This window comes from Alosa pseudoharengus, unplaced genomic scaffold, assembly GCF_046254945.1.
Source record: "Alosa pseudoharengus isolate Yale_2024_CS ecotype anadromous, Long Island Sound unplaced genomic scaffold, YU_APseudo_1.1 YU_APseudo_1.1_scf_9, whole genome shotgun sequence".
Lineage (NCBI taxonomy): Eukaryota > Metazoa > Chordata > Actinopteri > Clupeiformes > Clupeidae > Alosa > Alosa pseudoharengus.
In genome coordinates, this window is record NW_027468881.1 from 27,570,232 (window position 1) to 27,597,751 (window position 27,520).

Consider the following 27,520-nt stretch of genomic DNA (forward strand, 5'->3'; position numbering starts at 1 on the left):
TAACAAAAAGCCATTATGAACAGATAAACCTCACACATCAAAGATTATATAACTGACATAGGATATCTCACAGAATGGACTTCGCCCCCATACCTGAGAATCTACCTGTGTGTGGTCAAACATTAACTTTTCTGATCAGGAAGGTATCATTCAGACAAAAGGACACCACCAAGGCATAATACGGACGACACCATTAGACTAAAATTAAGTTCTCATCTTTTGAATCCCTTTCCATCGCTCAGGTGAGTATTAAATCTGACTTGTGAGTCATGGTTGTCACACCAGGAGTATAAACTATAAGAAGAGCTTCATTTCTTTGTTTGGACTTTTCAGGCCACCAAAATGGAGTGTGTTGTGTTTCTGTGGGGCTAAAATATACTGTCGTTTTTACCCCCCCAAGAAGATAATGGGGCTTCGGGGAAACTGCACCTGGGTCGGGGCAGAAATCCCTTTGTCATCGGAGTTCTTCAGAGGTGAATAACATTTATTGTGAAAAGTGTACTCTGTTTCCCTGCCCTAAAATAGGCATAGTGTCTTCCTCTTCAGAATCCAGTGTGGTGGTATTAATCATCCAATTTTTGCTGAAAGTACTACAAAAAATATTGGCTTCAAGTTAAAGCATCACAGTCATTATGATGCAATACTGTATAACTTAAACAAAAAGTTTTGATTACAAACTGTGGATTACAGCGGCTATTTTCTGTAGCTGTTTCAGGGGTTGTTTGATTGGAATTCCATATAAATAAGATTGTCAATGTTCGAGCACTAGCCTAGGATAAACTACCCAGTATTTTGGAGAGGTACAAAACTATTGAGAACAGCCCAATGCCAGTCAGTGTTCTGTGTGACTGTTATGTGTTTGAATGTGTGCCCCAGTGATAAAGAATGAGCTCTGGCTGTTCCTTATCCCTGCCGTGCTGGCGCTACTCCTGCTGGCGCTGTTCCTGGAAGAGCTTGGCTTCTTCCTCAGGCATGTTCCCTCTTCCAGGCGGAGGCGGCTCTACCTGTGGATTCTGGGAATGTACCCGGTACGTTTTTTTGACATATTTTATTATGGTTCATGTATGCTTTTGTCTTGTTATATCCATCTTTTACAGTCTGAGGTGTTTCTCAGAATTTCACCTGCTTATTTGTGCAAAGCTTCTGACCTCCATCTTTTTTTCTCTCTCATAGGTTTTTGGGTTGACCTCGATCATTGCTCTTTATATTCCACGTTCATCTTCACTCTGCAATTTTATCGCAGCCCTGTAAGACAAACTGATTGTTTTACTTCAACCAGTGAATCAGTGCCTACTGTTCTGTTCAAACAGTGTATGACAATCATGTCAGTGACTAGATATGATCAATGTTAACAGCAACTGCCCTTTACTACAATCGTGTATGTTTTTAATTCTGTTCAGGTACCATTCCATCACTTTACTGAAGTTCATGGGTCTGATAACAGATTTCTTTGGAGGCAAAAGCAGAATGGTGGAGGCGTTGGCTGGAGCTCAGGTCTCTCCTAATCCGTTCCCATGTTGTTTCTGCTGTTGCCTTCCAATGATTGGCATTACCAGGTATCAGAACTTGCCCACACAACAAAATGCATGCAGTTGAAACAGGTGCGCTGATAGATAATTTGGGCCCTATGACAGATAATAATTCCCCCCCCCGATAATATATAGTATTATTGGAAGGACTCTGTGGGGGCCCCCTGTCAGTGGCGCTTCTGAGTTGAACACTGACATACAATCAAAAGCTCCATTTGAAGACTCTTGTGGTCAGTCTCTGGTCCCGTTTGGCAGAGCAGCATTTAAAGAACAACCTGCCGTCAAAAGCCCGCTGTGGAAATGTCAGAATGCCCTTGGATGCACTGAACAGGTGCAGCAGTTACCAGACCTAGGTGCACCATATGCCAGATGTTTTTGATTACCGGTACATTATTTCAGTCCAGTGTTTCTACCCTTGCAACTCAAATGATACCTTCCACTCCCCATTGGGACACATATGGCAAAGAAATAGGTGTCAGTGAGAATAGGAGCAGGCTTCAAACATACGCGTTTCAGTGTGTGCCTTCTTCAGTGTGCTCACTGAAGAAGGCACACGCCGAAACGCGTATGTGCAAATACAAAAGAAATAGGTGTGAAATCCTCCCATCGGTCCTCTACTTGGACAGGTGCTGTCATTTCTCGTGCCCCATTTTTATTCATGGTGTGTTATGAAATGAAGATGTCTCATGGTCCAATGTTATGACTGTTAGGACAAGCCTGGGCTGGATGATGGCTGCGGTCCTTCAGCTATCCGTGGTGCGGACCATCCTCTTCTTCCTCACCCTGGTCCTCTGGACAGATGAGCAATATGACTACGGGGAAGTAAGTGCTGACCAAGCCGCAACATTCTATTCTGAACAATTATACAGTCAATGGTGCTGACCAAGCATTGTGTCTTGCCCACCCAAACAAAGTCAGGTTTTTTTTCCGGTTGTGCATCTGCGCAGTGTGCAGCCTCAAACCCAGTTTGGATGTAGATGGGTTGGTGTTGAGTGTAATGGTAGCTAGCTGGTACATAGCTGTGCAGTAGGCCTGTGTATGTGTGTTAGGTAAACCCCCCTCCTGACAAAGGAAAACTCCTGGCCATTTTTCACATAGATCTCTGTTTCTCAAAGTCACTGAGTAGCCTACTGTCAGTACGAGAAAAAACAATCAGTGCTACCTAGCTCGAGTTCAGGGGCGTAGCCAGGATTATTTTATAGGGGGGGCCAGCTGGGTCCAGACTTTTTATTGGGGTGGCACTTGGGAATCAAAACTACTATTTGAAAACTACTCAAAAAGTTTTGAAGATTAGGATAGCCTATTTTAATAATGGCAATAAATTGTGTAAAGCCAACACTGATACACAGGTCAGTTTGTTGTCCACTCCAAATCGTTTTCCATAAATAGGCCAATGCTATAAAAAAGTACATTATGATAATGCACCTTACTTAATCAGTCTTATTATGTGTGTACACTCATGATGATTCTAAAACAACTTTACTGTCATGAACAAAGTGAAGGCAAAAAGGTGTTTCTTTGTCGAATAAATTGAGATGCAATGTGTGTCTCGAATTGGATGCCATGCAGGAATTTGCTGGGATCTCAAAACCGTATGAACTTTGCCATAGAGAAACACATGATAGCGTTGGATTATGTACATGCCTTGCCACCACAACACACAAAAACGTGGGGTAAGTCGAGCTATATGAAGTTATTATTTTGATGTCATTTCGTCTGTTTTATAACCCAGAAGGATGTACAGTACTTGGTATCAAATGGTAGCTCTCTATCTCCTCTTTCATCTGACATGCGTGGCATATCCGATCACGGGTTTGTGAGTAGCCTAATTCAAACGAGAGTTGGTTTTTGTACATGATGTTATTTGCAGTCACGTTGTCTGTTTTTATAGCCCAGAAGAATCGATATACTTGGTACCAATAGATAGCCCTGTGTCTCCTCTTTCTTCTGATATGCTTGCCATATCTATGCGATCACGGGTTCGCGAGTAATTCAAACGAGTAATTGGGTGCGCAGGTAAACTATAAATGTATTTATTTATTTTCATAGCCTACTTGATCGCACAGGCAAGAGTTTAGTCTCGTTGGAAAGCCCCACTTCTGCCCTGTCACGCAATTAAGGTTTCATCTCGCTGCGATGAACAGTTCTGGAGTAATGTAACAAAGAACTCAGGAAAGGCAGCCTGCCTCTGCCTGACCAGCTGCTATGGCAAGAACCACACGCAGTCAGCAAATTATGTTTTTTATAAAGTAGCCTAGCCTAGGCCCTATTAGCCTACTTTTATTGGAGCCATCCGGAGATATGTGCCTAATATGCTTGCATTTCACCCGAATTTTATCGAAATATTTTTGTAAAGCGTTACCGCGGGCATCCGATTATTTCTGATCAGCCCCACACGTCAATGTCAGAGCCTACCTAAGGACAGCCCAACGCAGCTCACTTGGCTATCGTGACACATTCTAACATCTATTAGCATTAATGTTCCAACTCATCATCAACTCACCTGTTGTTACTGAGGTTAAGTAATAGGCTAGTCTACTAAGTAACAGATGACTTGAATTGTCCTACTGCTGCACTAGCCTACTTACGATTTGATCACAACCGTGGGCTAGATAGAGTGCAGTAATTGGTTCAGTCCCTGCTTTGCAAAGTGTTGGCAAAGTGCCGTCGAAAACGGCAGCAATTTTTTTTTTTTTCACTGAACGGAGCTGGGGGGGCCAGCAGGGTGGCCAAGCTTTGACCAGTGGTGGCCGTGGCCACATAGCTCCGCCCCTGCTCGAGTTGCTGCAGCCGACAGTGTGAGCGATCAGGCAGCTACAGTGCTACACTCTGAGCGGCATGTTTTAAAGATGCCCCCAGAGTGAAGCACTGTAGCTGCCTGGCTGCTAGCTATTGGTGGGTATTGGCAACAATACATCGAAATGTATTTTAAAATAAAATATCAAATACTCTAATTTTAAGTGTATCAAAATAAACTACAAAACACATTAGCCACACCATATCAAATAAATAAATACTGCATGTTTGTATTTTGAAAGTGCTAAAAATACTCTTTAAAGTGAGTATGATATCGCTTTAAACTCACTTTTAAACTTTAAGATCACATAACCGGTTCCATGTTTTCCGATTGGATGATTCAAATTCTCAAGAAACTGATCATTAAAGTTCTCAAGAAACTTAAGGTTGGTATGAGAGGGAGTGGATTGTGTGTGAGCAACCTACAACTTACTCATCGTGCACTGGATCATCTTCCTGAATCTCAATATTATGATCCCAACAAGTCTGGGCAAATTACTAAATCAGCACCAGTCAGAGGCTACATTCCTTGTTTTGCACCTTTATGATGTCATCACATCACCAAAGTAGGCTATTGGTTTTACCAAAAATATTTGGCAGTATTTTTAAACTACAAAAATACACCTATAATGTATTTTATACAAAATACGAAGCCACTTTCTTCTTTCTTCAACAAAATAAAATACAAATGACAAAATACTATTTTGTATTTGAGATACTTATTTTAAATACATCTATCAGAAATATTGCCCATCCCTGGCTGCTGACTGCAGCAGCTTGAGCTAGGTAGTACTGATTTTTTTTTTTTTAGTTTGTGTTTTGTGTCTAGGAAGGCAGCTTTATTAAAGTTGAGATTTACTTTTGATTCTAATATGGTATACGTTGCACAGTTTATAATGTAATATGTATGAGTATTGACATACCTTTGGCATAATTTCCTCATGCTATTGTCAAGACTGTTGAAATATTCAGGGCATTGCTATTGTTATCATTCACAGGTGGAGGTAGTAAATCCTAACATGTACGTGAATGCAATCATAGGCGCGTCGACCTTCTTGTCTTTTTATGGATATCTGCTGTTTTACAAAGCAACCAAAAGTGCCCTGCATGGCTATGGCCTCAGGGCCAAATTTGTATGCATCATCGTGGTCTTGGTGCTGTGTGGACTGCAGAGTGGGATCCTGGAGACCATGGGGGCCCTGAATGTTGTCCCCTGCACCCCACCGTTCTCAGCACTCATGCGCTCTCAGTGTAAGTAACCTAACGAGAGATGACAGAACTGGCAGAAAGCTTTGGCTTATGAGCTTGTCTCTCTTACTTTTATTAAATTACCATTACTGTAATTTAATGAAGTTTGCTGATAGTGTGATGATTAAATGGATAAATGTTGCACTTTTGCTTACTGCCCCTCCCCCCCCCCAGTGATATATCACTACTGTGTCATTGTGGAGATGTTTTGCATCGGCCTGTTCGCCCGCAACATTTTTCGCAAAGTGGAACCCAGCCCCGAGGAGGGCGACAGGGGGGACGACTGTTTCTTCCGAGGGCAGCAGGACAAGGCCGTCCAGACGGAGCAGATGCTGCCCCTCAGCGTGCAGCTCAGCGCCCCCACGGCGGAGGAGCCATGGCCCGGCTGGTGTGGAGGCGGCGGTGCCGGTAGTGGTAGTGGTGGCGCCTCCAACCCCAGCTACAACAGCGACAGTGAGGACACCCTCTGCCGCATAGAACACGCTCCTCTGGACCGCTTCCCCTTCCCTCTGCACCCGGGCTGTCAGAAACATGGGACTGAGGACAAGGACAATTCCAAGTCCACAGGGGAGTGTCCTGCACTGGAGCTGTCCAAAGTGACAGTCACTGCTGAAATCAACTATGATGAAAAAACAGATGCCACTATTGTGTAGTGAACACTAACCGTAAAGTTTAGTTTTTTCAGTTTTTGATCACCATTTATTTCAGTATGACAATTCCAGTCAAGTTCCACAGGGGAGTGTCCTGCACTGGAGCTGTCCAAAGTTTTGTCAGAGTTTTTGATATTTTTGACATATAATATGATTATAATGTTATTCATGTTTAGTTCTGCAGTATAACAAATAAATACATTAATGATGAAAAGAATAATATAGGTGCTGATGTAATGTTATGTTTGCATTGTGCTGCCTCTGAAACCCACGTGCAGTCTCTCTTTGATGATGCAAGGTGAGTTCTATACAAATCGTTTCAGCAAGGATAGAGACAAAACATATTGTTGTAAATACCAATAAACCTCACTGAATCAGTTGGTATGTTGCCCATACTTACGATAAAATTTGATAGAGCATAGACGATACTGCAAGGTATGCTTCCAGCCTTTGGGTAGCGCACGTACGAGCTTGTCACTGCGTTTGTGCCTATATACTCCTCAGCGGAACCAATAGGGAGCGCTTTCTTCTTACTCCTGGTAACATTTCTCACCAATCACTAACCTGCAACCAGTACTTCCTTCTCTCCGTCAAAATGTAGTCTACACTGGCACTGGAGATTAAGATGGCGCAACATTTAAAAGGTTTGTAGCTACGCTGGAATGTTGCTTCTTCATGAAGTTTTGTTGTAAAGTTTTCGTAGCAAATGGACACAGTAACATGTACATGGGAAACAGTTCAGGAAATGCGTATGGGTGAGGCTGGCAAACGACAATGGTGGTGATACATACGCGGTACAAAGACAATTCTTAGCGATCCTGCAGTCAAAACATTCCTGGTTAATACTGTTGGCAGTTCGACAGAAGACAACATGTATGCTCGCTTAAAGACTGTTGATGGATACTTTAAATACTTTCTATGGACCTGACAAAGTGGTCCCTCAGCTGTATAATGATGTAGTGGTTGTCTTCGCAGGATGCTTCGTTGCTTGCAAAGTTTCATGGACTGATTTGCAAGCACTGTGTCGTCGGGCAAAGGTAGAATGTATCGAGCTTGACGTGAAAAAAAGTAGCTTCGATGACTATGAAGTGGAATATATCGCTGACTACATAAAGAAAAATGTAAGTAAGTAACTTTTACTCACTACACCAGAGTTCAAGAGGGTCATTTTACATGTTTCATATAGGCTAATAAGCCTGTTGCATAGTAGCGTAACAAACGCTATAAGCATTCTAATGCGCATAATGTGTGTCCTCATCACTGACAGTGAATTGTTGTGTTGTCTGCTCAGGGAAAGGAGTACTTCTTTATAAAATGGAAAGGCTATCCGGAGTCCGAGAGTACCTGGGAGCCGCGCAAGAACCTGAAATGTCCGAAACAGCTGAAAGTATTCATGTCCGACGTGGAGGCAGCGCTTCGACGCCAACAGAGAAGCCGGACAACCAAGGACACGATAGAGTTGGATCAGAGAGCTGTCGGTTACCTTATCCAAAAAGCCAAACAGCGTCAGGCTCTCAGATGCTGGGAGACTCAGATAAACAAGAAAAGCCGCCACAAAGGTCGTATTTACGTTCAGAACGAGGTGGACATGGAAGGGCCACCCATATACTTCACCTACATTGAAGACTACAAGGTGGGTGATGGCGTGGAGATAACTCCGACAGCTCTTGGATGTGAGTGCAAAGACTGTTTCAGCCACCCTGTGGCTGGCTGTTGCCCTGGACTCGCGCAACATCGGATGGCCTATACTAACAGAGGGGTGGTGCGCGTGCGGCCCGGTATGCCTATCTACGAGTGCAACTCGAACTGCAGATGTGGCCCCAACTGCCTCAATCGGGTCGTTCAAAGGGGGATTCAGCATAACTTGTGCATCTTTAGAACGGACAATGGTCGCGGCTGGGGAGTGCGCACTTTGGAACGCATAAATAGGAACGCATTCGTCATGGAGTATCTTGGGGAGGTAGGTTTTGTTGAACAATTAACACGACGATGAGATTGGGACGTTTAACTTCGTTAACTACGATGAGATTGGGACGTTAAACTTAAATGTCCCCAGTCAGTGTGAGCAGGAAACCTCGAAATATACACATAGTATAGGCCCTGGCCTACATGCAATATGACTGAGAAGGAAGGCAGATTTATGTGCAACATGAATTACTGCATTTGACTGAACACATTTGCCTGGACATTCACTCTGGTTATTGCTTTATCTATCTCAGATCATCACAACAGAAGAAGCAGAGAGGAGAGGGGAGGCCTATGATAGCCAGGGTGCCACTTACCTGTTTGATCTCGACTATGTGGATGATGTGTTCACTGTTGATGCAGCCTATTATGGCAACGTATCCCATTTCGTCAACCACAGTGTAAGTGAATCTCAGATGTTCCAGAACTGTAAACCTTCATAATGCCCATACTGTAGACATAAAGCTCTAGGACTTTGAAGAAAATTAAGTAGCTCTACTGCCCTTGTAGGTTTTTTTTAACCTACATTTACAATAGATTAACACATTTGAAGTAAATGTCTGAATCCCAGGATTACCATTCATTTTTGGTTGACAATTCAAGCAACTGAGAAAATACTAGCTGTCATGTACAGTATACATTTACACTCATCTTAACAGCTTACAGAGGTGAGACTGTATGGGAATAACATCATGGCACATTTATTTAAATAATGAATGTGCCATCACATATACTGATATATATAAATAATCTGTGCCAACAAGTGACAACAAAAACATTCATACCTACCTTATTTCAGATCATTTGTTTTGTCAGGTGAAGTGAGATGGACAAAGACAGTTTTTAAACGGAATCTTATTAGTGTGCAACACAGGTTCTTTGGTGTTTCAGTGTCAAATGACCTGACATGTTTACACAGGTCCTAATTAGTGTCTCCGTAGAGAGACCTCCTCCAGAGCTCAAAGTAAGATCGGAGATGTGGAAATTTGATATGTAATACAAGTGTGGCAAAATGCATCAATCTCTGAAAAGATCCCGTGTGTAAGCGCTGTGCGTCCCCTTGGGTGTTGTGAGCCTGGTCTAGTACTGTTGCTAGTGGGATAGATGGTGTGCATTGGTATGCCCTAATAAGACCACACCACTGTGCTGTTGTGTAAGAAGAATACCTTCTGAAAAATAAAAAAATAATTTAATGTAAAAAATCACAAGATGTGAAAAGTTACAGGGCTGTTAGTAGGGCTGTAACGATTTACGATTCGAAACCGAAATCGCGACATTCATATCCACGATACTGTGTCGCGGTGTGAAAAGGCAGAATCGCGACACACCCTTTCTAGTGTTTCACGCAGTGCATTGCAGCTTAGGCGGCCGCAAAAGCAACCCACAACTCCCGCTTTACTTATCGGTAGCCTACGTTGTCCAAAAACAAATAAATAAATAAATAATCATTTCATACCTCTCCTTGCTTTCATTGTAGACTGTGTGCAACTTTACCAAACAGTATAGAAGTAAACCCCCTCTCCTTGCCCCGCTCTCTCTCGCGCTCCCTCCCTCTCACTCTCCCTCCCTCTCCTGCTCAATGAACACGCGCGACTTAAATAAAACATTCACAATCGTGAAAGCAAGGACGCATAGAAGACGACTAGCTAAATTACTATTAAATCCGCTTAGCATCATTAGCATGCTGCACATATTTGTTTAAAACTCTTGCATTGAAGTTGACTGATCATCTCAATACCAACGTTTCCCAAAAGGGCCTGTCCCAAGGAGAACTAGTATTACCTTGAAACTTAAACACACATGGGGAAACTGAACAGTCCAATCAGTACACTATGATAGGCTAAGCTATATGCTACTTTGTTTACAATATTTCCAGGCTTCAACCAGACAGCTGAATTAAAGAGGTAGAGTTGTAATAAAAAATAGTAGGCCTAGGCTATAGGCTAATCTGCATAAAGTGTGCTGTCATAAATATCAGTCATTCAGAAAAATATTTTTATATCAGGATATAAAATAATAGATATATTATATTGTAATCCTCTGGTGTTCTAAGGGAGGCTATTAAAATTTTATTTAATAAAATGTCTAGCCCCCCCCCCCCCCCCCCCAAAAAAAAGGGGAAAAAAAAGAAAAATCGAGATTCGTATCGAACCGTGGGTCAAAAATCGTGATACAAACCGAATCGTGAGGTTGGTGTATCGTTACAGCCCTAGCTGTTAGTCCATCTTAGGGAGTGGTAGGGTGGAGAAAAACACTTTGATGGAGTATTTCCTTTATTATGCAACTATATGTTGTACTCTGGTAAAAAGTGTGCCAGCATTAGCCAGCATGCGGTTCAGTACTACAACATGCAGTTGAATAATGAAATAAAATAAATTCTATGTCTACGCACACTTAGCAATGGCAATCATTAAAAAGTAATATGGTATTGTAATCTGTAGAACAGGAAATTAAGACATGTATTCAGACAGATATTTGAGCAGCATTAATGCCATTCAATTCTCATATTTTTTTGATGGTTTATAAGGCTCTGCATTTCTGTCTGTTTTCTTGATGGTCAGGTAAACATCTTATGTCATAATGTACTGAGAATGAGTCACAAGGTGATTTCTTTGTTCAGCAAATGTATTTTTTTAAATTTCAATTCCTAAAATGTAAAGGTGAAATGCAAACAATTCAGTGCACACAGGAGTGTCCCTGTAAATATGAACATCTTGGATTCAAGAATGAATGTCCAATCCACAACAAGTTGTGTTACATTTGTGTCATTACGTTGTTGCATTGTGGTTGATGCATTTCTGTCCATCTCCTAGTGTGAACCCAACCTGCAGGTATATAATGTTTTTATTGATAACCTTGATGAGAGACTGCCCAGGATAGCGCTTTTTGCCACCCGCTACATCAGGGCTGGGGAGGAGTTGACCTTCGACTATAAAATGCAAAGTAAGTGAGCTCTGGTTTTGGCATATGTGTTACGCCACAAACATCCATGTTATTTCCCTATGTAAGCTTAGTTCACCTAAACATCAGAGCTATTGTGTCTCATAAGGGAATATCCTGTGAGGTGTGTGTGTGTTGTATTGAATGACTGCAGTTTCTGAAATCTCGCTACTCCTTGTCGTCTCACTTGGCAATCAGCAGACACGGTAGGTGCCTAATAGCATGAGGCCCTCCTGATTGCTCACAGCGTCAGTGAGACACTGCTGTGCAATCGTCTACAGTAGAACAAACATGAAAACATCTTTAACTTGCTTGTGTTTGAAATCTCCCCTTATGTTTAGAGTAGCAGACCTATGTCACATGTGGTGTAGTAGTGTATTGTATAACAATATTATGTATTTTGACATGCACTTTAAATATTATGAATATTAAAAGCATCTTGAATAAAACAGTAAGAGATACATTGACTGGAGGAAGTAAATAAATCCCAGACTGTAATGAAAGGGAGGGGGGGGCTTCATTTGTCTCTCAGCTTTAGTCATAGATTACAGAGCTGTCTTTTCTTTTGCCTGTTCAATACAGACCAAATAGGAGGTTACAAACAGGTTAATTGTTGTTTCAGTTACTTTAATCAAGATTGTGAGAAGGGGCTTCAGTGCTACTGAACATGGGCACATGTCCCAACATCAAGGAGACAGGAGATATTGAATAGCTTCAGAGGTGATCCATTGATTGGGGTTGAGAACACTTTGTAGGTTTTGTGGGAAGAACTCATGTTGGCAATTAAAATGAGGAGAGAAACAAGGTATTTGTAATGGAGAAAGTAATGGTCAATGGAGAAAAGGGATTTTCATTGTGCACCTGGCATGTAACTGAATGAACCTGCATGTATCTTGAGAAGCTGCATCAGTTTTTGTTTTTGTGTTTATGCATGGAGTCAATATCTACCTGTATAGAAAGAAAGTGATTAGCCTCGGTGTGTCACTGTGTCAGGTTAGGCATGAATGAGTGCCATGTCATTAAGATTAACTTTTAGATTTAAAATATGCATCTTCAATGGAAGCTTGACATCTAGTTCTTGCTGGTTAGACAGATTAAATGGCCAGTATCACGGTTTCTTGTCTGTTCTTCTTTCTATAGCCTTATTATTTGATGTACTAGAATGTTCTGTGTGCTTGCTAGGTATGCTTTCCTTTTTACTGTGCTGATTCATTCCATTCTGTTGTTTTCGTGCTCATCGTCTCTGTCTTTATCACAGTTGACACAGTTGATGCAGAAAGCTCAAGGATGGACTACAGTCTCGCCGCTGCGGATGGCCCCTCCAGGAAACGCATGCGGGTGGAGTGCAAGTGTGGCGTGGAGTCCTGTCGCAAGTACTTATTTTGACACACAGGAACAGCAGAAGTGGACAAGGTCTTTGGCACAGAGAAGGTTGAGGTTTGAACTGATCCATCATGCCAAAATTAATTAATGACAGGTTTTAATCCATATTTTTAAAGATATGTTTATTTGTTTGTTTTTATTTCCTTTATATATATGTTGTTTTGTTTCCCTCATCACACAAACACACACACTTTTACACATTTGAAAAAAACAAAGTTATTACTTTATATAGATTTTAAATTAGTATATGATACACCTGCTCGAAGAATGTTTGCATTTTTCATCTAGCTGACCAACATGGCCTGCTTTAAGATACTGCCTCTGTTTAATTTGCAATCTTTATTGCCACTAATGTCTCACCATACTTAATCTGGAGTATGAATTGGTGACTTTAGATTATTTTCCTTGTGGGTCTTTTAATGTCAATATTTAATGGTTCATCTTCAAGGATTTTCTTTTAAATAAATGTTTTATGTTTGTCTTATCAAGGTATGAATTCATTTTTTTCTCAATACATTGCATTAGACACAAGAAAAACCTTTTGAGGTTGCAGTTCCACTACTCTCCACTAAATGGCGCAGTTGCCTTTCATTTTCCCCCACCAGCTTCCCACCGTCACATGCGGTCACCAACAGGCTCTTTTGTAAGCCATGTATATTTTCCTTTTTTACTTCCTCAAAAACAAACTCTCCTCTCCTATTCGTCCTTTCTGACTCCTGTTTTTAATTGATCCACGCTGCTGTACCTCTGCTAATCACCCCATTCTGAATAATTTGCCCAACATATGTTGACCAGGGTCATCCTGGCTTTAACTCAGCAGGCTCCAGGCCTTGTTTCTGGGTGAGCACAGCCCTCCCCTGTGGCTCTGCGTGACTGCTCTGGCTTTGGTCAGCCCACTCACTTGTCCGTCCTTGTCCCTTCAGTGCTGGCTCTTCTCACCTCCTCCCACTCGTACAGATTAAGCACACAGCCCCCCACGGCTACAGGCAGTGGATGGATGCTCCATGCCTGGGCTGGGAGTGCGGCTCTGTGAGTTGTTCTAAAAAGCAAACCCTTCTCCCTGGCGTGAAGGCCTTTGTTTGTTATTTTGGAAAAATATTGAGTCATCACTAATCGGTTATCTGTCCATGCGGAGTACCTGTTTGCTTTATGCTTTTAATACTGTTATTCCTCAATGCTATACATTGTAAGTCATAGTCTGCACTAAATGATCTCAAATTTGTTTTGTGTAGGTGGGTGGGTGGTGCCATGTCTTTGTCTCTTAGGTCGATATGTATACAATTCTGCTCTAAATGGAGTAATTTGACTAGTTGGCCAGTAATTGGTACATCAGTTGAAAGAAATGAGAGCCTCAGTTTTTCAGTTACAGTTGGAGTAAAAAAAATGTACTGGAGATGCATATGTGGGCCTACATACAGGTCACTAATAAAAGATGAGAAGACATAGTGGTCAGGGGAAGTCCAGGTGAAAAAGCCTGTGCTATGCCTGTGTTGTTGAACTGTAATGTGACACCATCTCTGACTGACATACCAACATGGACATCAGTTTTGTAATAATATATTTTTATCTGTTTTAATTTTTTTCTTTCAATTTCCCCTTAATGAACCTTCAGGAATAGGCAGATCAGGTGAGCTGAGGTGAGGCCATTGTTACCTGGCCTGATTCTGTTCAGTAGGTCACCCAGTTACTTTAGTGTGCATAATTAGCATTAGCCTAGGCTTGCACTGGTTTCTCAGGGGTTCCCCCCCCCCCACTAGGCAACAACCAACTCATCACACCATACCGCGCAGTGAGCGCAGACTGCAGAGCAGAGCAGTCCTGGCGTACTGCTGAATGCGCGTGGAAAGGCCTCTCGGAGCCCTTATTGGATTGGGGTGGATTTATTGTGGATCAGACCTCCTAAGCGCAGCCAGAGAGAAGGAGGGAGGGAGGGAGAGTGCAGGAATACTGGCCGAGGAAATGGAGCACAACCCCACACAGATGGCCCGTGCTTCAAACAGACTCGAGTCAGCCTACCACTTACAGTCTGGACGCTGAAGTGGAGCGCTGTGGAGCCAGTTGGTTCTTACTGGATGCTTCATTGGATTATTTGAGAAGCGTGTTGTTGATGGTGTGCTTTCCCTCCCTCCCTCCCTGCCTGCCTGCCTGCCTGCCTGCCTGCCTGCTTGCTGCCGCCACATCTTTTTTGTGCTTTGTTAAATTTTTAAAGCTCATTAAACAAAGTTTTATTTAGTGTATTCTGAAATCAGAAGGAGCACACTATGCCGCACATGAAAGCTTCTCTCCTAATTGGCCTTTTAGTAGACAGCTTTCTTCCCATTATTCTCATATTAGTCCAACCCACTGTACTATTTTTCTAATAGATATCTTCCTCTCTTTGTATTCACTTAATTTTATCAATCCATCAGCCCATTAGTAAATATGCAAGATTTGACCATGGGGCCACAATTGTTTCATTACAAGCGATATCACGAATCCACGGAGGACAATGCATCCTCCAGTGAGTGGGGTCAGCCTTGGCTTCTAGTGCCGCTGGGCATTCCTGCAGACTCATCGGCGCCTTTTGCTCCTGATTAGCCATCTAGTGCAGATTAAGGCCAAAGGTTGGGTTAATCCTTTGCCCCATTAGCCCATGGTTTCTCTCGCAACATGGCAGTTGAAACTGGGCTGCTGGGAAAGGGGGGGGGGGGGGGAGAAGCACACCAGATAGCGATAGTGGAGAGGAGCTTGAAAGAAAATCCCTGACATCACTGGTCCTACATCTATAGGCTCTGATGAGGAAGCAGCCTCTGGCACAGATTTAACTGCAGTTGAACCTTTGCTCCACTTTGGGCGCCTTCCGCCACAGCAACTGACGGATGCTGAAGATGAGGTTAATTCTGAAAGAAGCTGCATCACTAAAGGCCAAACAACATGACAGGTTGCTTTGGGAGGAACGTGAATCGCCTAAATAAGATTATTAAGCAATGAACACCAGAAAATGTAAAGTTGTTAGGAGAACCAATATTGTATGCCGTACAACCTGATTGGAAAAGGAGGGGATCAAACAATCTCTCATTTGAAACAGAATGCACGCCACATTAACAGTCAAAAACGCAACAAAAGTAAACCTTTATTTTCATGTTTGGAAAAAAATCCCCCAGTTTAATTTACATAATAGGTTCTTAAACTCACTTCAACTCGTTGCCCTCTCTCCTGTTGACTTTAAATGTTATCGCCTTACATCATGCAATCATGAAAAATGTGACTCCTGATGGATATAAAAACTGCTTGCCCGAGCACTTTTGCTTCTTCACCAATTCTGGTGTATTGCTCATTATCCTGACTGGCTTGTTGTTAGAGTTTAGACTAGACATCAATGCCCTCCGTGGAGAGCACATGTTTGTAATGGATGCCTGTGTGTTGTACTACTCCAACTAAATAACAAAGCAAAGCTGTAATGGAGAGTTGCCTGTGACGCAACTTGCATCATTGTTAATAGTTCAAATAACAGGCACTTTTTCAGAACATAATGGCGTTTCAAAACATGTGTTTATCGTTTTGTTTTAGGGACTTATAAAGTCAGATACCTGTCTCTTCATTTCCACTGCAATGGCAGTGCAGCGGTACAGCAACAGGTTTTCTGAGAGATGATAAACAGTGTAAAATGAGGTTAGGACTCATGTTAGTAACCCACCTCAAGCTGAGTGATTCACTCGAGACTCATGAATCACACAAGTCCTCCTCCTCCTCACCAACACTTATAAAATGTGGGTGAAGTCATTCTTTATAGGCAAAAGCCCAAAAAAAATGGGCTAATGCTCATGAGATGCTCATTCTCACCACAGACCTTGGCAAGGAATTGGCAGATTTTTGGTTCATTGTCGATACTGAATGTAGCATGGAGGCTGTAACCAGAAAGCAGCTGATCTCAGAATCAGCTGTGCGCCAGAATCAGCTGTGATCTGGGTAGTTGTTGGAGCTGACCATCTCAATTTTAGGCCTGAAAAATGTATTTATAGTGTGCTGCAGATTTTTTTACACTGCATTTTTTTATATTAATGTGTTTTTTTTCCCCTAGTTTATTTTAAAATTGAAATAAGTATTGTAGTATTGTATTAGGCTACTATATTATCTCAACGTATGGTGGATCAATGACCATACATATTTAAAATAATATATATATATATATATATATATATATATATATATATATGTATGTAATGAAAATAAGTAAATGCAATAAAACATACTGTTAGTAATGAATGAACTAGTATTATCCAGATTTTAATAATGAAAACTTTGTATCCTTGCATACTTTAAATGTCATCTGTGAGGGAGTGTCTGGAAGTAAATTTGTACATTTTGTGACTTAAAGCACCAATTTCTAGATTATTCAGTATTGTACTTATTTATAAAGACATTTGGCCAGTTCATTCTTAGTAAGTTGAAAAAAGAGACTCCCCATGTAGTAACTGCAGAGTGTAAGAGATTTATCTCCAGAATACTGCTGTGTATGCTATATTTCAGCTGTCTGGCTGGACAGCTGAGCTAAGCATCAGCATTCATTTATGCTATATAACCTTTCCTTTTTTGCATTCCAATTATTAGATTATGTATTTAACTACAGTCTAACTGTGGCGATGTTGGTAAAGAATTAGACAAATGTAATACACTCTAATTAAAAACCACTCATCCTCTCGCTATTCCATAGTGTACTCAAGGTTTGTGATCCATTTTGTATGAAACTTGCCACACAATACAATTCAACGCTCCCCGTTTTGACCTTTGACCATAATCTGTCAAGATCGGATGACCTCAATTTTAAACATTTTTTGAGAAATCTGTGAAATTTATGCGAAGCAGATGGAAATACTGAGTGGGGAAAGGATTGGGCTGTTTGATGACAGGAGTGACATTTTTCAAATTTGCCATGTTTGTGGCCTCAAGTCTCCCACAGACTTTCTGTGGTAAATCGCGTCCTACCCTCCCTCGCGTATGCACACATTCATACTAATGTCAACACACACACACACACACACACACACACACACACACACACACACACACACACACATGCGTGGTAAAAATATGATGATCAAGAGTCAGCCCCACCCCCACTGTGTTTGATGTAAGTCCATTGTCCATATAATACACATTAAATAATACAGAGGTCACAGTTAATTTACAAAAGATAGTATGCCTGAAGCAACTAAAAAAAGTTCTAACAGGCATTTTTGCTCATTACAAAATCACCCCCCATCCCACCCCCAATATCCCCCACCAGCCCAAAGCACCTTCCCCAACACCAACCCAAAGTCTGCTTCTTTTTCCAGTCCTGGTTTCCATGGTTGAATATGAACACTACCCAGCTGTCCTCCCTCCAACCCACCCAATGATAAGAGAGAGAGAGAAAACAAAACAAAAAACAAAACAAAAAAAGTCTTAAAATAATCCACAAGAATCCAGTAAGTCTTCTTTTCATTCCATGGGAAATAAGTTTGTATTCAAGTCCTGCGCTTTTTCGCTATGCAAAATTGGACACTCTTATGTCACAATTTGGCAACATTTTTTTTTGTCAAGTTGCTTTGATCCATTTGATGCTTGATCTTTTTTTCTGTTCCTCCAGTTTGTGGGGGGGATTGAGACATGTCCTCAATTAGGCAACAAATACACAGTGTTGTGTTTTCCCCAGTTCTGTATTCTATGCCTTTTCTGCATGTAAATTTCATCAAATATAGGCATAAAGTTGTCAGATTTCTCTTGCTTCATGATGGAGTAAGGCCATTAATGTAGAATACAGAAAAAATCATCTACTTTTCCTGTTGCATGTTGTTAATCATTTTTGCTTTTTTTGATACCGTGATTATTGTTCTTTTGCAACAATGGGTGCATGGGTGCTGAAAAGAACTGGCGTTTCCAAACCCAGAGTCTAGCCTACTGAATAAACAGATTTCATGTTCCATCTCCACAGGCTGTCTGTAACATTCACTTAAATATTACAATCTCTTTGTCCCAGTCTACACATTAGCGGAATTCTGTTTCAAGTCAATGTAATGCCAGATAAACGCTAAATTGATCAACAATTCTTCAAGCTGTGTGCAAAAAACATCATTATCAGGCATCGTCTGTCTCCTTCCTCCCATTTCTGCATGGCAGCTCATATCATCTAATTAAGACCAAAGATGAATAAATTCTAGAACAATCCAAACATTCTTCAGAGGCCCCCAGAAGACCCTCCTTGACTATAATCTTGTTTGTGTCATTACGGCTGGTAATACTGAAACTTTGAAAGCTCCGAATATTTCCGCTATAGCCTTCTCGATCAGCTCAGAATGCGACACTCATCAACCTTTTGAATGAATCCATCAAGTAAGAGGCTCTTTTTCAGCATGGACTGCACCCAGGTTCACTTGCTTTTATCTGGACTGCCTGGTTTTAACTTCACTTTTAACTTCAGTTGTAACTGTCCCTGCAACTCTGCTGCAGTCTTATTCACAAGTACCATGAGTAAAACTGATGTTTTGTTCCTCAAGAGACACAAGTACAGCATGTAAACATTAAACTAAGTTTTTGAAATCCGGTAAGAGAAATGGGTTTAGGTATAGCTCCTTCATGACTTCTGCAACATAACCACACAACATCATGTTGAATGCTTGACTGGCCTAGTTGTGCACCCAAACAGATTCAAGTAATTCAAGTACATCTCTCAGGCCCAGGTGTATTTCATAGGGAATTGTAGTGGGAGGGTTGGGACAGTTCTTTCTCAGAGCCTCACTCAAGCTAACTAATACATTCGCTCTCATCAGATGATGCTATGCTCAGTCTGTTGTGGTCAATCAATTTGGGCCAACAATCTATTGAGTCAAATAGTTATCTGCATGCTGAACACCAGCATAACCAGAAGCCGAATCCAGCGTCCAAGCTTCATCAAACAAATTCATTCCTGACATGAGGATTTTAAGAGGTTTGTGCAATGCGACGAAAGATATCATCTTTCTTTAAATTACATGAATGATTAAATCATTATAAGACATAGGTAAAGACTTAATAATACAAAGCCTATGATAAATTAAAAGAAGCTAACTGCAGCAAATTCACTCTTTCACTATTACACTGCAAATTATATGCTGTATTTCGTGATAAAAGTCTTTTTTTTTTAATCCTTTCAAATTGGCGATGTTCCTGATGCCTTTGATTCAAGCAGATGAGAAATTATTAGTCATAGACACTTCTTTCTCTTTCCATGTACATTATATTCTCTGAGGACCATCTGGCACTAGGCATGAGAACACAAGGGACTGACTTCGCCATCAGGGTCATTTTCTCATTCTGAATAAATATTTAGTCCCCAAACTAGGTGTGGTTCACTCTTTTACTTGTAAAATATATCATCTGACCCATAAATAGTCCATCAGAACTTGGAAATGGTGCTATTATTATTATTATTATTATTATTATTATTATTGTCGTTATCAAGTTCGTATCTTTTCTATTTCAAAGGTATTGTTACATACATGCACTGAGGCTGTTCTTGTTAATCATGTTTTACAGTGAGCATCACTGCCCCACTAGAAGACTTTTCTAGATATGGGCATAGGAAGCTCTTAAAGGAGTGTATTTCAGTAAACATATTTTGTGACAACTATTCTTCCAGATTTAACAGCCAAATGTAACAATTATGCATTTTCTTACCATCATCTTTATCATGTAGTCATACATTCAATAAAGAGGTTTTGGATCTTCAGTAGTGTTTTTTTTTCAGTGCTTTCAAAAAACAGTACCGCTCTCATGCTTCGGATAAAATTCTTTAAATCTACATTAATTTTTTTAACAGAGCATCGTTCCAAAACCCAGTCCCTTCCCTAAAGGAGCAGGCGCTGGGAAAAATTAGCATCGAGGTGAATTCAGACTTTCCTTTTTAGCAAAAACAAAAGAAACATCTTGCACTGAATCAAAGGCCACAACAACTCAAATAGTTCCTCATGCCCTTCTTATGTCATCTACCACTTCTTTTGAACCCCAAACGTTTTTATCCATCCCCCACCCTCCACCTAAAACCTTAAAAAGAACTAAAGCAAACAAACAAAACAGAACGAAACAAACAAACAAACATTCGGTTCACATGACGCAGTAAGGCTCACGGGGCAGTTGAGGTTTAGTCCTACAACAAGGTGGCAGGTGAGCCTTGAGTCCCTTCTTCAGGTCCTTGTTGAGGAGAAAGCAGATGATGGGGTTTACTCCAGCCTGGGCGAAGCTCATCCACACAGTGGTGGACAGGTACCGGTGGGGTATAGTGCATGCCTTGACAAAGACCCGCCAGTAGCAGGCCACAATGTAGGGGGACCAGAGCACTAGGAAAAAAAGTGTGATCACATAGAACATCCTGCCAAGCTGCTTCTCGGCCTTGAACTCCTCCATGCCAAGCAAGCGGCGGTTCTGGTTGTGCAAGTTCTGCCGGATGCCCAGCAGGGTGGGGGGCATGGGACCGCGTCCGAATCCCGCGATCCAGTTGGCGGCGGCCTGGCCGGTGGCGCCGGGCCCATGGAAGGTCCAGTTCTGGCTGATGGCGGGCACCATCTGGACGGGCTTCATCTTGCGGTGCTTGTACTCGAAGAGCAGCAGCTTCATGTAGACCACGTGCGTGGCCAGGATCAGGACGGCCAGCATGAGCATGAAGCCCAGCGTGTCGTTGGCCTTGAAGTAGCGGTGCTCAAAGATGCACTGGTCCTCCTCGCGGATGAACTTATACGTGCCTACGTCGAAGACGGGTGGGAAGGCCATGGCCACCGACAGCGTCCAAACCATGCACACCACCGCCACGCATGTCCAGAAGGTCATGCGCTTGGCGTAGAAGCGGTGGTGGGCGATGGCCATATAGCGCGTGACGCTGATGCAGAAGAGCATGAAGGCTGCGTGGAAGCAGAAGAGAACGGCCATGAAGGCTACCACCTTGCAGCTGAGCACGCTGTACGTCCACGCCGAGCCGTTCTTGATGGACACCAGGACGAAGGGGAAGCAGACGGCCGAGCGGATGGTGTCGGCCAGGCAGAGGTCCAGCAGGAAGTAGTACGGCGCCTTGTGCAGGGCCCGGTCGCGCAGCACCAGCAGAGACACCACCAGGTTGCCCACCAGGCTGATGCAGATGATCAGGCCCAGGAGGACCAGCTTGACGTAGGTGGAGACGGGCGAGGAGGACTCGCCACCCGCCACGCCACCGGTGGTCGCCACCACCGCCGCCAGGGGGTTGCTGGAGCCCTCGCTGCTCTCGTTGCCGTTGGCCATCGCTCGTCCTGCTTCCTCACCGCGCCCTCTTCTCCAATGGGACCGCCGCTTCTCTGATTCTTCCCTCTTCCACGACCCCTTACGCCACCCCCTCTTCCTCTTCCCCCTCTTCCTCCTCCTCCTCCTCCTCCAACGGCTGACCTTTCGTTCGTCCTCGTGGTTGCCTCTTTTTGGAGTCTCACGCGCAGGCAGAGAGCTTCATTCTGCATTGCCCCATTTTGCAAAGAGCCTCTCGGACGCGTTGCCTGTACCTTCACTTTTCACCCCTTCCTGTTGGCCCAGCAACAACACCTATAAACAAAGGAAATAATCAGGCAGATGATTTTTGACAGGACACAGGCCTACTAAACACAGGGCACATTCTATAGGATGCACAAGCAAACAAACAGGACCTAAGACCTGGGGGGACATCAGACTAAGTATTTGGGTTATTTAAGCACAAAATGAGAGATATCATTAGAAATATTTAGTATCCAAATCTATGAGGTACACAATATTAAATAAAAAATGGATATTAGGTCTTTTAGTTGCTTTTAGGCAAATTGGAAAGTGCATATTGTTTGGTAGGTGTATATTTCCACAGACAGATTTACTGGAACATTTAGTATAATATGTTAATATCAAAAAGTAGCATATCAGACTGTGAGGAAGGAATGTATGCAATATACAATACATCTATATTTAAATATCCTAGATATTGTGGTAAAACAACTTCATGTATGAAGATGGAGCTCTTTATACTATGCAATCATAAAGGTATCCAAGAGAAACACAATAATGCTTGAGCTTGCTCACAGATATTATAGGCAATCTAAGGCCTAGTGGGGTATAGTAAAAAGATTGCCACACTGCAAAAAATCAAGGTGCAGGTACAATCTATAATATATGGCCTTTTGTAGACCTGGCTCGTACTATGCAATACTGCTAGGTTGACATCGTCATGTTACGTCATACCAGGACAGCAAGGCCTGTTAAGGAAAGCCTACATTAATTATACAGTAGTCAACAAGTTCATGGCACGCCACCTTTTACTGTATGTAAACTTGAGCGCAACACTGCCGCAGGCCTCCAGTGCCGCTAGGTTACACAGACTACCATTACCATGGTCTGATTTCTAACTAAATCACACAAAGTTGAAATATTCAGATGCTACACATAACTTGACCTTAATGGTTTGTGTATCATATGACATATGCCATTTTTGTGAGTGATTTTTATGTATATGAGATATATGTGCGTGTGTGTTTGTTGTGTTATGGTTGTATAAGCTACTGGATGCCTAAAAATTCCCTTGGGATGAATAAAGTATCTATCTATCTATCTATAATGTATCTGTAGCCATTACTTTAGTGCTTTATTGAGCAACTAGGCAACTAGGTTTCCAATTATTTTTTTTTCAGCTCAGATTTGAGTTTGCATTTTGGTTAAAATGCACAGTCACTCATATGGCATGTATCTGTTGGAAAGAGTGCACAGCTTTTAATCTGGCACCTTCAAATGCATCAATCAATTGTTTCTTGAATGGAGGACACACGACTCCCCTAAGCATCTGCTGTAGCATGCTGTGGAACATCTTCTCCGTCCCCCTCAGCATGGATCTGATCAGCTGTTTTCTCCACACGCTACATGGCATGCCAGCAACTAGTCTGTCACGGTAATTACCTCGCTTGTTGCCAGGATACAACACCTAACATCCATTTGTGTGTGTGTGTGTGTGTGAGAGAGAAAGAAAGATTTAGAGAGAGGGTATCTGTGTATGGGGTGTGTGTGTGTGTGTGTAAAGAAAGAGCAATAGGGAGGAGAAATGGAGGTGGGGGAGGGAAAATGGATCACTTGCGATCGGAGGTGATGTTGAAACCTCGTTTTGTGTGTGTGGTTGAGATAAAATATTCACTGGCTAAACATTTATCTGTGAGGAATGCCAGCAAGGACAAAAACAAACAATTCTAAACCCCAAAAAACGCTGCAGTCTGGGTATGTCACAGAGATGGTCATCTCATCGCCAATATTTGTTACCTGCCGAAAAGATACAGGTGACAATAGAGGGTATTTAAGTACAAGAAAGGAGAAGGAAAAAACTGTGAAGGCCTATTGTTTCAGAGTAGGCATACTAATGTATTTCTGTCACAGTAATTACAGCAGCTTGTTGCTAAGCTACAAGACCCTGTGCCTTCTACTGTGTGTTCGTGTATGAAAAACTGCATGTTCTGAAATGTATGTTTGTGTGGAGGTGGGGATAGGGTGGGCTTCTGAGGAGATGACAAGCTACTGAAAAGGATCACACAGGCAAACAAACGTGAAGGCATGGTTTCAGAATTCTATCAATGATTGATTTACATGAAACGTGACCTATACCTCTTTTTATTCTTATCCCTACAAAGTCAAGGACCACTTTCTTATACTCAAGCCAAAATATGAAAGCGGCATCTTTTAGTATTTTGGAATCACCTATCGGTCTCAGAGATCAGTAATCATAAATCAGATATTTTAATATCTCACAATGTGGAATGAAGTGAAGTGTGACATTACACCTGATATGGATGGGGCGGAATACATGAAGCCTACATTCTAATCTAACCCTAGGTTTACATTTTCCACTGTAAAATTCCCAGTCAGTGTGGCTTTCTAATTTCCCCGTGTCTACAGGATTCCCAAAGATGCCCTATATTATATTAATGACTGAAATGTAGAATACTTGTTCATTCATTCATACTGGCCTGACTGGAACCCTTATTCAACATTATGGTAATACCTCCATGGTCTTGAAGGACAGCTCACAGTTTGCTAGTCATACTATTATAGTCAGTAGTTAGCCTACTTTGAGGAAAATTAGGGGGGTAACCAATAGCTTGCAGTGTATGGGTAAGGGTAATAAGCTTCAAGGGTCATGTAATGGGTGAGGGTAAAAAGCTTCAAGTAAACCCCTAATCACGACCTGATGGTATGATTTTTGGATAACTTTCATCACAGAGATTTCTTTTTTGTAATCAGTGACCATGCATTTAAACAAACATTAATTACCGAGAGTGTTTGGGCTACTGTTTGAACAGTTATTGCCACTCCAAGTTCGAGTTCTCATCCTAATATCGGGGAGATCGGGATAATGAAGGGAGGAGCCTGCAGAGATGGGAGTTGGTTGGAGGTAGGGGGTTGTGCTATACTGAAGAACTGGATAGCAACAGCAGAGAGTAGGCTACCGCTACCGTGGTCTCGGTGGGAGGAGGCGACGCGGTATTCACCAACCAACAGAGCCCGATTCACTCCGACTGATGAATACACCTAACGCACTGGTGAAATTATAAACAAAGAAATTCTTTAAAATTGTGTGTTATATTTTGAAGTCTAATAGATGGACTTACTTACTGGCCATTCAGGGTGTTACAGCGTTATGCGACATTCTGATACATTAGTGTGTATATAAGAGGGTAGATAGTTATTTGCACGGCCCAACCTGTGCCCGATCGACCCTGGTTGAAGACATGAAGGCTGTTGAGGTTGAAAATAATTTATTACGGCAAAGCTGATGACGCGCCTCTCAGAGCCAATACCTATGCATCTAATACACAAAAGTGCAAATGACCTGCATCAACATTGTCAAGCGCGTATATTATATTTCCCCCAAAAGATGACCAACATATGGCTCCATATAGCAAATATACCATGGTAAACACTGAGTAACAATTATCCTTTGTGCCTAAATCATGTTATATGTGCCTACACGAATGCGGAAAAGATGCTCTTTTTCTTCCACTCTCTGACACACACACACACACGCACACACTGACACACGCACGCACGCACATACACAGAAGGAGAGAGAGAGAGAAAGAGAGAGGGTGGACGATAACAAGTGGATAATACAGGCCCAAATTTGTAGGAAATGGTTGTAGTATTCATGTACCAAAGGAGTCATGCATTCATCTCTTCTGTGCATTCATCACTGGCTATTGTGGGTGAGAATCGATGGATTAACTCTATATTATGGCTACATCATAACAAACATAACCCTATAGATACAGCCTACGTAAGACTAAGGAGACCAAGAAAATGTCATGTAAATGTGAAAACATCTTACCTGGATTTCTTAAGCTTGTCCTCGAGACAATGGCTCTAGCTTCGGCAGCAGGCCGCGATGAGAGCTTGTTGCAGTCAACATAAAACAAATAACAGAGATAAAAAAGGCAAAAATATGTTTTCTCTAAAAGGCCCAAAAGGCTCAGCAAAATGACCATGAATTCGAAATATAATCCCAGCTGGACTTGACGTCCTTTACAAATGACTGAAAACATAAAAAATAATTAATTATTACGGGGAATGGTCACGTCTGTACAAAAAAATCAACCGAATCCTGGTTTAATGTCCAGTCTACTGTCGAGCAACGTCACTCTTCGATTATGCCAGTTGCATATATCTTAAATAAACACAGGTTTTAAAAAACAAAAAAGATCGTTTCCTCTTTTTTCGTGTGCATGTCATGTCTTCAGGTTTTCCATAAAGCTCACCCAAGGTTCAGCAATATATTCCCATCACAGAGTGACAGAATAAAATAAATAAATTGACGCCTCAAAATCTTTTCAATGTAGGCTGAATATGTCCTTAGTTAGTGCCAAACGGCCGTTTAAAAACGCTATATCATAATGTTTGAGCCGTTTATTTACTGGTAAATTACGACTACCACAGTAGGCTACAGAACAAAACGATTTCTTTGAATCTTCATTTTCGTTTTGAGACCGAGATCAAAACCTAGGACGCCTCTTTCAACCATACTGATATCCGATTTGTCCATTCAAAACGTTAAAGGCAATCCCTTCGATAAAACAAGAATCATCCATCAGCAGGTCCGGCTGTATGAGCAGTCTCTCCGAGCACACAGTATAGTCATCCTATGTGAAGATATGTACACAGTGCATGTAGGCGCCCTATATTTAAAATACATCCGCCTGCTTCTTTCTGTGGTGAAGAAATGCTAATAATAATTTTTTTAAAAAAGGCCTGCTCACGACGACAGGTCCCGAATCCTTGTTCGGGAATATTTCAGTGTCTTCGGCATTCTGAAGTCATCACTGGATTTCAAAAGAGGAAACAAAAATGACCAATGTGAAATGGCTGTTATGCGATGGTGAATTGGACACAGCGGCGTTCGTCTTTGCGCTCAGCTTCAGTCATTGCTCGGCTAACTTCGGAAAAGGGACTCGGGAGCTGTCGGCAAAGCAAAGGACAGCCTAAGTGGTGCCTCTCTCTAAAGCATAGAGAGCTGATGGCTGTTGTCATGTAAACTCCTGTGATCGTGTCACTTCAGACGACTGAGAGATACCCTGAGAAAATCGGATGTTGAGGCATTTTGAATATTTTTATGAATGTATGGGTGTATTTCTATGAAACATCTTAATGTGAATATGTGAACAGAAGCTCAATTACAATATTTCTGTTAAAATTTAAACTGGAATGTCAACCCCAAAATACAACTCAAGAGTAGGCCTATGTTATGCATATTTTGGTAGTGTTTATTTTGCAAAATAATAGCTTTCATCAGTTAATTGCCTGAATGTAAAATGGCCACAGGTGACTCATAAGATTGTCAAATCAGCAACAAAGAAGTGTGCAATGAAAAGATTTACAATGAAAAAATTTGCTCCACTTACAGATATAATTAGCCCTTATTGGAAATGGCCATTTGCACATTGCGTAAGAAACAGTGCACACTGTACAGATGCACCCATACAGGTGCAGCCCACCACATGCATA

General features: G+C 41.8%; 3 protein-coding genes across 4 annotated transcripts; 2 read left to right on the forward strand and 1 right to left on the reverse strand.

Annotated features, from left to right (window-relative positions):
- Positions 1-406: 406 nt before the first annotated feature.
- LOC143115287 (organic solute transporter subunit alpha) lies at positions 407-6,412 on the forward strand. Its single transcript, XM_076277259.1, has 7 exons — positions 407-473; positions 877-1,028; positions 1,174-1,247; positions 1,401-1,556; positions 2,240-2,351; positions 5,324-5,576; positions 5,748-6,412. The coding sequence occupies exons 1-7, from the start codon at positions 407-409 to the stop codon at positions 6,224-6,226; spliced, it is 1,293 nt and encodes a 430-aa protein (XP_076133374.1). The 3' UTR covers positions 6,227-6,412.
- A 364-nt stretch (positions 6,413-6,776) lies between these two features.
- Positions 6,777-12,995, forward strand: suv39h1a (SUV39H1 histone lysine methyltransferase a). 2 transcript variants are annotated; one of them, XM_076276493.1, is made up of 6 exons: positions 6,777-6,867; positions 7,199-7,344; positions 7,515-8,183; positions 8,443-8,589; positions 11,002-11,131; positions 12,387-12,995. In XM_076276493.1, the coding sequence occupies exons 1-6, from the start codon at positions 6,849-6,851 to the stop codon at positions 12,512-12,514; spliced, it is 1,239 nt and encodes a 412-aa protein (XP_076132608.1). In that variant the 5' UTR covers positions 6,777-6,848; the 3' UTR covers positions 12,515-12,995. The 2 variants fall into 2 exon arrangements, with proteins under 2 accessions (XP_076132608.1, XP_076132607.1); XM_076276492.1 differs by lacking the exon at positions 6,777-6,867 and having other exon boundaries at positions 6,874-7,344.
- A 7,319-nt stretch (positions 12,996-20,314) lies between these two features.
- On the reverse strand, positions 20,315-21,775 carry gpr173 (G protein-coupled receptor 173). The gene has a single exon (XM_076276208.1). It carries the CDS (start codon positions 21,773-21,775, stop codon positions 20,612-20,614), a length of 1,164 nt encoding a protein of 387 aa, XP_076132323.1. The 3' UTR covers positions 20,315-20,611.
- Between the last annotated feature and the right edge of the window lie 5,745 nt (positions 21,776-27,520).

What these genes read in the sequence shown, in the direction of transcription:
- LOC143115287 (XM_076277259.1), top strand. Translation starts at nt 407, where the DNA reads ATGGGGCTTCGGGGAAACTGCACCTGGGTCGGGGCAGAAATCCCTTTG. An exon ending in GGATTCTGGGAATGTACCCG is followed by an intron (nt 1,029 to 1,173) that starts GTACGTTTTTTT and finishes TCTCTCTCATAG; the next exon opens with GTTTTTGGGTTGACCTCGAT. An exon ending in AGCACTCATGCGCTCTCAGT is followed by an intron (nt 5,577 to 5,747) that starts GTAAGTAACCTA and finishes CCCCCCCCCCAG; the next exon opens with TGATATATCACTACTGTGTC.
- suv39h1a (XM_076276492.1), top strand. Translation starts at nt 7,120, where the DNA reads ATGGATACTTTAAATACTTTCTATGGACCTGACAAAGTGGTCCCTCAG. An exon ending in CTGACTACATAAAGAAAAAT is followed by an intron (nt 7,345 to 7,514) that starts GTAAGTAAGTAA and finishes TTGTCTGCTCAG; the next exon opens with GGAAAGGAGTACTTCTTTAT. An exon ending in CCCATTTCGTCAACCACAGT is followed by an intron (nt 8,590 to 11,001) that starts GTAAGTGAATCT and finishes TCCATCTCCTAG; the next exon opens with TGTGAACCCAACCTGCAGGT.
- gpr173 (XM_076276208.1), bottom strand. Translation starts at nt 21,775, where the DNA reads ATGGCCAACGGCAACGAGAGCAGCGAGGGCTCCAGCAACCCCCTGGCG.